At 41.0% G+C, this 8,979-nt stretch overlaps 1 protein-coding gene across 2 annotated transcripts in view; it reads left to right on the top strand.

Annotated features, from left to right (window-relative positions):
- The first annotated feature begins 1,113 nt into the window (after window positions 1-1,113).
- The window catches only part of LOC123504576 (ubiquitin domain-containing protein 2-like), a 12,013-nt gene continuing 4,147 nt past the window's right edge, over window positions 1,114-8,979 (top strand). The window contains exon 1 of one of the 2 annotated variants that reach the window (XM_045255195.1): window positions 1,114-1,720. In XM_045255195.1, coding sequence (XP_045111130.1) covers window positions 1,642-1,720 — 79 coding nt within the window. In that variant the 5' untranslated portion in view covers window positions 1,114-1,641. Of the gene's footprint in view, window positions 1,775-8,979 lie in introns of both variants that reach the window. The other variant, XM_045255196.1, reaches the window with a different exon arrangement.

The raw sequence follows: 8,979 nt of genomic DNA on the forward strand, positions 1-8,979 counted from the left end.
ATACTTCTACCTCCTCCACCTACTCCAACACAGCGACTCCTTAAAAGACATGCGAACACCTGCTAAACACTAAAGAAAAGCGCCCTAAATCACTTAATTAGCTACAGGGTGAATGGGTGGGGTTGGCGGGTCCGGGCGCCAGAGATGCCTTGATGTAATTCACCACGGTCTTTCCCTGGTCACCCACCCATTACGGAGCGAGCTGCGCTCGGAACTCGAATTAACCCAAGCCTTCTTGATTGTGAACCGTGTGCTAACCATGTACACTACGCGGGATGCCTTGGTGTGTGTGTGTGTGTGTGTGTGTGTGTGTGTGTGTCAAACACTAGAAAATGGTGTTGTAACTTGGAGAGAGAGAGAGAGAGAGAGAGAGAGAGAGAGAGAGAGAGAGAGATTTCAGAAGCGATATATGAATCAACAGAAAAAAGAAAGGATTGTTTGATTGATTGATAACTTTATTGTTGTGTAAGTGTATACAACAAGGGAGGGAGTCGGGTCATGCCGACCACCCCCTAAACATGGGATAAAAAGGATTTAAGAGTGCGTCAGGAGGCAAAGGTGAAGCACGTCCTGCAAAGGAAAGAAGAGAAAGAAGTGTGAAAAAAAAGAAAACAAAGGAAGAAAGGATAAAGGAAGAAAGATGATTAAAGAAGATAAATGATATCCCGATGAGTAAATAAATGAATAGAAGGAACAAGGCAATAATCATATCGAAGAATTGCATTGGGAGAAAAGAAAAGAAGAAAGGAAGATAGGAGGGAAGGAAGGAAGGAAGGAAGAAGAGGAGGAGGAAGGGGATTTGGGGGAAGGCAGGCAGGCCACAGTCCAGCGGGTGAGGAGGAAGTTGGTTCACCTCAGCAAAAGTTCGATCCAGTGGCCTTTAAGATCAGGAATTGGTGGCATTCCTGCACCAGTGCCACCACACACACTGGCACCTCCCGTGACATCGTCCTGTACACACACGACCCTCCCTTGAAGAACAGGTAGAACTATGTAAAGAGAGTCGTGTCGTGTCATACGTAGAATGAAATGACTGCCTGTGAGATCCTGCCGCATGACTGGAAGAAAACTGCATTGTTGGATGTGGTTGAGTTAAATGACACGCGTTTGAACCACCAAATTAACAATTGACTACTGAAAAGGTAGACAGAACAGGAAACTAGGCAACGGTAGTGTAAGAAGCAGGTCAATAAGCGAGTGTGTGGTGGCCGCCCCCGATAAGATATTGGAATCAGCCATCAGATAGTGACAGGCGACAGCTGAATCTGACCTCTGCTGCTGCTCACACAGGGGATACAGCGGCACAGGACAGGAGAGACCCATAGTGCAGGGTGTTGAGTGCGTGGTGGAGACATTCCCGGTGTTGCAGTGTTCAGCCTTGGTCCCCCACAGTAACACAGCAACGACACTGAGACAGCCGTCCCTTGCGGTGGATGGTCCCGTCGCGCCACCCCAAGGCGTCCCCCGGGCCAGACGAGGCGTTCCTCCCCAGCAGGCGGTAGCGGGCGGCGTCCCTGCAGCAGCACAGCACATAGTAACAGCAGGGTCAGGGGTCGCTGTACCCCGGCCAGCAGAGAGCAGTGGGGTGGTGAGGATGACCCCGCCCGACCTGGCTCCGCGCCCCTCACAGCCGCGGGCGGGATGGGCGGCTGTGTAGGCGCCCCCAGGGAAACCACCCCCAGTACCGCCTCTCCTGGGGGGGGCGCCGCACCCCTGACAGGTGGGCGTCCAGGGGCGGGGAGGGGGGTGAGGAGCTCTGCAGCACCACCTTCGGGTAAGGGCATGTTGGTTGTAGCGGTACACAATGAGGTGAGGTGTGGGCGTGAGTGAGTGAGCCAGGAGCCAGCCAGCTGTGCCCTGTGGCTCAGCTGGCGTGGCGCTCCCTGGCTGCCAGGGAAGGGGTGTGCCTGTGTGCCTGTATTCAGCCCGTAGTGAAGTGTGCATGTGTGTCCCGGTGTGGTGGTGTGCTGTGTTGAACCTGGCCCAGATGGCACTTTGTTTGGTGCCGCCCCAGGCCTGCCTTAGCCTGCACCAAGGGGGGGATGAGGCAGGCTGGGATGGCGTGGTCAATCCTCACACTGATGTCCATCTGGGAAGATTTATCTGCCTGGAATTTTGAGTTTTCTTTGTAGAGTTCTCCAAGTAAGAGAAGCTTCATTACATGTGTGTTGACTGGTGTGTTTTGGTGTTTGATGTAGTTGTAGTGTTCAAGGAATGCTGCAGGGGTCTATTTCCATGTTCAGGCCGGAAGGCTTCTTGCTGGCTCCCTTCCTTTGTTGTGTCTGTGTGTAGTGCTGATTGTGTGTTGAGGGATGACAGATTGATATTTTCACATTCTTTCATCATAATCAACATGACTTTTCTTACTCTTCTCATCATGTGGAGCTTCTTATTCTGAGTAATTTGAACACGTACATAAGCGTCACAATTTGTTTGTAGCGCTGAAACAATTTTTTAAAGATTTACTATTTTTTTGTGGGAGAGCTGAGGTATATATTGCGTTGCGACACCTACACGTGTGATGGATATACGGGTGCTGAGAAATGCTGTTAGATGTGTTCATTCGGGTGTGCATATTGTCACATTATTTGCATGTGTACGCTTGAAATCAATGACGGTGATTGGTTCTCTTGTTTGAGCACATAGCCAATAAAAATAATGCTTAATAAATCTAGCCAATCAGAGCAGTTTATGGAGAGAACTGACTCTTTTTTAATAAGTGTATGGAAAATGCCTGAATGGACAGGAGGCACCTCAGTTAATGCTATTGTATTGCCAGATTTTACAAAGAGAAATAAGGTAATGACTTCATGTATCAATTTATTATCATTACTAGTCTGGTTAGGCTGGTTTGCTTTGGTGAGATCAGTTTAATTGGGATAGATAAAGTTAATTTGTTTTGAGGAAGATTTATTAACGGTGCATGTCGCCTCTACTAGGTTACGTTAGTTAGATTAGGTTAAAGTTAGGGTTAGGTTAATTTTAGTTCAATAGAGAAGTTTCAGTAGGTTGGATTGGGCAGCGGTGACCAGCGTTGACACTGAGTACTCTCCACAGCAGTAACAGTCAAAATTTTGGGCTGTTACTGCTGTTGGACTGTTACTTTTGTGGTACTTTGTGATAAAAAAAACTATTTTCTTCTGGTACATTTCGCTCTGGTTAATGGTTGATGAGTGGAATGGTCTCGTGGGCATGTAGTCAGGGCTGAGTCAATAGGGAGCTTTAAAAGAAGGTTAGATAAATTTATGGATGGGGAAGAGAGATGGAATTAGGTAGATTAAGCACACTGGGACTGCCTCATATAGGCCTGGCAGCCTCTTGCAGCTTCCCTCTTTTCCTATGTTTTGTATTAAGGTTTTTATCCATTTTGATCACAATATAGCACTTTGTGAGAGAATAGACCATGTTTTTGGGTGAACGGGGAGGGAGATAAATATAAAAAAGTATTGATTTGTGATGGAACCAAAGTGCAGATTCATTCAAAACAGGTCCAAAACTACTGGTCAGAAAAAAATGTTTCATCCTGAAGTGATAGTATGGTGAAAGAGTGTACATTTACTGACGGATCCCCTGGCTACTTGACAACATGAGGTGACATTGGTACCTTGATGGAGTGAGGGCTTTGATGTCCATGTCATTGTGTGAGGTGCTCTTAGAGTGACTCACCTCACAGTGTCACTATCCTGTTCACTGCATAGGATCTGCTTCCCTTCAGATCTCCTCAGCTCACCTGCAACTATAACATTTTAAAAACACAGATTAGCATGATTGGGAAAATAGTGGGAGCCCTGCATGCATTCAGACACTATGTGAGATTAGAGAAGCTTTGCCTGCTTCAAAAGTGCAGTTTACTTAATATATAATTGTATCATAGGCAAGCCATTGAATGCATTGCTGTCAACTATATGATTCCAGGAATGTTTGAAATGAAGCGCAAGAATAGAATTGAGGTCGTCAAAAGATTGCTAGAAAACACTGGACTGTTCCAATTTAAACATTATAATATAGTACTTAATATTATCACTGGAGAGTTCTGCTATGTTTGATTGAGTTGGCAAGGGTGAAGTGAGCTGTGTTGACAAAAAAGAAGTAGGTCATCTTGAGGAATTGGTGCCAGACCTTTTCTTATCAGCTAAGTCATCATATTATCAGCCTTAACCCCTTCAGTACTGGGATGCATTTCTACCTTGAGTTTTAAGCATGATTAGACAATTTTGCGTATCACGTGAAGATTAGTGAACCCTCCAGCTCTCCTCGTTTCATGGCTTTGCAGTTCTGTCCCTCAGCTGACATGACGTGTGAATGAATGGTAACCAAAACTAAATTAACTTCATTTTTAACCGAACTTACCCTAACCCTAACTTGAACATAGGTTAGCTTAATTTTGGTCTTACATTCATTCACACGTCATGTAAGCAAGTGAAAGCTGTGAACGGGTAACCGGGAAACAAGGCAAGCTGGAGCGTTCACTAATTTTCGACATGATCCTATTTTATTTACATTAGGAAGGGTCTATGGAGGTCAGAAGATTAATGGCCAGAGTCTTCACTATTTTAATTCCCTACATAAGTTTCTGAAGCTGTATAGAATCACCAAACAGTAACCAGAATGAATATGAAATTGTGTCATAGTACTACTCCTCTTCCAACATACCTCTTCCTCCTCCTCCTTCTCCTCTTCCTCCTTCTCCTCTTCCTTCTCCTTCTCCACTCAAACAAACAACTAGCTTTTTTTTACACTTCTCCTTTTCATCTTCCTACTTACCACCACTAACACTACTCCTGAAGGGATTAAGCATCTTAGTCTATCTTAACCTCTTCAATAATGGGACGCATTTTTACCTTGGGATTTGTGTACTATGAGATCATTTTATTGACATCAGGAAGAGTTTAAGGAGGTCAGAAGATTAATGGCCAGAGTCTTCATTATTTTAATCTGTATGAAATTGCCAAATAGTAGTAAGCTGAATGAATATGCAGTGTGTAGTGTATCTTATCAAATACTAGTGGGTGTGTATGTACTTGAGTCCACTTGAAGGACACAGAGAGACAGGAGACACTGAGACAGCCACATTCACTCTCTCACTCACTCACTCACTCTCTCACTCACTTATTCACTTTACTTTTCTTTACTTGTGAGATGAAGTTTATTATTCTTTCATTCCATTCCTTCCTTTCTTTCTTTTTCTTTTCTTTTCTTTGATTCTTCCTTCCTTCCTTCCTTCCTATGCTTACTTTTCCAACTTTCTTCTTTTCTCTTCCTTCCTTCTCTCCTTCCCGCTTTCCTTCCTTCCTTCACTCACATTATTTGTATTCATCATATTCTTGAGAGAGAGAGAGAGAGAGAGAGAGAGAGAGAGAGAGAGAGAGAGAGAGAGAGAGAGACATACAACTGTGAGATAGGTAACAAAATAAAAGAGAGACTGAAATAAATGCCAGAGAGAGAGAGAGAAATACTGTCCAACATGTAAATTGCTCCAAATCTTCGGTAAGGAATAAATAAAACTGTGGGTAACTCAAAAATAATGAATAAAACTCTATACAGTCTACATGTAGGTAGCTGAAGAGAAGAGGTAAGTGCAAATGAGTCCTGTGTAAGCATGTGATAGATTTAAAGGCTTGTCTTTTATTACCTGTGATATTTTTCTTCACTGTACCTCAAAAAGCACAAGGTTCTATAGACGAAGAGAGGCTATAGAGTCAGTGGTTGTGTGTGTATCAAAGGCACTAATCACGATGTAATGTTGTCTGACCAGTCATTATAATTCTCCTTTTTGCATCTATATTTTATTTTTTGTCGCCTTAAGAGAATTTGTTATAGATGTGTAGTAAATGAAATGTCTATTTACTTAACCCCTTCAGCACTGACACATTTTTACCTTTAGTTTTGGGTGTGATTAGACCATTTTATTGACATTAAGAAAGGTCTGTTGTGGGCAGAAGATTTAATGGCTAGAGTCTTCACTATTTTAATCTGACGTCTTCTCTTTTTTAATCCCACATAAGTTTGTAAAGCTGTATAAGATCACAAAATGGTAACTAGAATGAATATGAAAATTTATCATGGTGCTGAAGGGGTTAATGCATGGTCTGCACGTTTAATACTTCTGCTTTGATGTTCTTAGCTGTGTGAAGATGAATGAGTGACCTTGAATTATAAAAAAACTACCTTTAATCTCATAGGGAATTCTTAATTTTCTGTATAATAAACTCAGAGATATAAAAAGAAGAAATAAGGTTAACCATATGGGCAATATCACTATTAAATATTACTTTTGCATTGCCTGTACAGTTTAAATAGCAAAAGTTAAACCATTAAAAGTTGGGAAGATAAGGAATGTACATGCTTCACTTATTTAGGCAAGAATATATGTAACTTTTATATGCAAGATGGTAAAGATGATTCACTGATTTTTAGTTTCCATCATTGATCAATTGAAAAAATCCTGACCTTTCTAGCAACCTTCCCTCCTTTTAGTGCATAACCTTGACATTTCACTGTATATATGTATGACATCACTGGCCTTAAACTCTTCAGTACTGGGACACATTTTTACCATGAGTTTTGTGTACGATTAGACCATTTTATTGACATTGGGAAGGCTTTATGGACGTCAGGAGATTAATGGCCAGAGTCTTCACTATTTTAATCCCTACATAAGTTTGTGAAGCTGTATAAAATCACCAAATAGTACGCAGAACAGATCTAGAAACGTGTCATGGTACTGAAGGCCTTAATACGGTGCACCAATAATCCATAACACCATCATAGATACAGACCTACAAATGTTCTAATGAGTGAGGAATTTGTAGTAACCTTCTCTGATAAAGTGGAATGTTCATATAATCAGTGTCAGTGTGTCCATGATGAATACTTAAGCTGATAAACACTTCAATGCTTCCTATAGAGGTCTGATAAATTGTGTTGGTTCCTTATCAGTCTCGGTCAGAAGCTAAAAAAAAAAACCTGTACTTATATCACACTGGGATTTTGTATTTTCTTTCTGTCTTAAGGCCTCAAGTTGTATTTTATGGATGACGGGGCAACTTGAAAAAAAAAAGTCCAGTTAGTTGCCAGTCCCCATGCAGGTCCGAGAGAGTGATCCCCAAAAAGAAAGGGATAAATGTCTTGCATAGTGGAAGGAAGTGTGGCAACTCTCTACCTGCTTCTGTATTTCCAACTTCCTTTGACTTCATTTCAGAGGGAGGTTTTGAGACATTTATCCCTATTTTTTGAGCTTACTCTCTCAGATCTGGATGGGAACTGGCAACTAAGTGGGCCCTTCTTTTCATTTGATGCTGACCTTAGCCAGTTTTCCCATCTTACATTAAAAAAAAAAGAAAAAAAAGATGATTACTGTACTGACCAAGACTACTGTACACATAAATACCTTGTGAGTGTGCTGCCATCTTGTGCCATGTAAACCCTGCAAGTATAATCTGTCATTGCCCTTAATACTGATACTGCCTACCATAGCTCAGACTTAATGCTATATGAGGGGCAAGAATATACTGGCGTTCAAGCACTATTGTCCATTGTAGTATATCAAATAACCTCCTATTGTGGATGTATAGAAAAGCTGCATTTTTAATTGATCATGAGAGAGGCAGCTTTCCCTTTGCCTGAGTGTTACCTCGCTGCTCGACAAAATTAAAATTGCCATTCAGAGTAACAAGAGTCTATAGTAACCTTGATTGACATTGATTTCCCACCAAAAACAAGGTTCTATGATTTTTAGTTGACGAGCTCATCTCTCTCTCTCTCTCTCTCTCTCTCTCTCTCTCTCTCTCTCTCTCTCTCTCTCTCTCTCTCTCTCTCTCTCTCTCTCTCTCTCTCTCTCTCTCTCTCTCTCTCTCTCTCTCTCTCTCTCTCTCTCTCTCTCTCTCTCTCAAAACTTTCATAACTGACAAAACAAGAGTAGAGAGAGAAAAAAACAGTTTAATCTTAATTTTGAGAGAGGATCATTTCACCTCACAGTGAGTTGGGATGGCAAGAGATGGAGACACTCATGATATAAAGGAATGTTTTGTGATGATTAAACATTAAACTTTACACTGAAACAAACTCTTATGTAACCAAGACTATCCAACTGTACTCTTTTATTAAACTCTTATTTAGAACTCCTGGATAAAATTACGTATTCCTGTTTAGATTATAGTAATTAAAATCCCTTAACCCCTTCGATGCTGGGATGCATTTTGACCTTAAAATTTGTGTACAGTTAGACCATTTTATTGACATTAAAAAGGATCTATGGAAGTCAGAAGATTAATAGTCACAGATTTCACTATTTTATTCCCCTTATATGTTTCTGAAGCTGTATAAAATTAATATGAAAAAGGCATCTTGTATTTACAGGGTCAACTATAATACAGTAAGTCCTTGTTATACATATGCGTTCCTCAAAACCTTACTGCAAATCTAAGTTACACCGTATACCGAACCCATTATAAAATGTAATAATAGGGAATGCGTTCCAGCACGTCAAAAGTCAACCCTACAGAAATGAAAATACATGAATTTTTCTTACAGTATATTGAATCGTGGGTAGTAATTTCCAAATACCGTAACTGTAAATTTACCGATAAATAAAAACCGTATAACGAGGACTTACTGTATTTGCATCTGCTGTTGTTAATTCAGTTTACTAATTGAGATTGCTTAAAATGGCATCTTTTATCCACTAATATTACCAGTAAATTAAAAGAAAAAATGTCCCTCGCAGACAGAAAGTGATCTGAAAATTGTGCTATTGATATGACTGAGAACCAATGTAGTAGTATCTATTATCAAATACTACTAATACTGCTCTTAATGTTAATCTTTCATCCTTGCAAAAGCAAAAACATCCCACTTAGATAAGGGAGAATCCACCAAAAACTGTCCTGCCATTAATGCAATAAGTAAGATTCCTTGATCTAGTGTCTATTAATCTTTTACCCTCCTGCAGGCAAGATTGTCCCACTTAAACATGAAAGA

The sequence above is a fragment of the Portunus trituberculatus genome, chromosome 16 (genome assembly GCF_017591435.1).
Source record: "Portunus trituberculatus isolate SZX2019 chromosome 16, ASM1759143v1, whole genome shotgun sequence".
In the NCBI taxonomy this organism is placed as follows: domain Eukaryota; kingdom Metazoa; phylum Arthropoda; class Malacostraca; order Decapoda; family Portunidae; genus Portunus; species Portunus trituberculatus.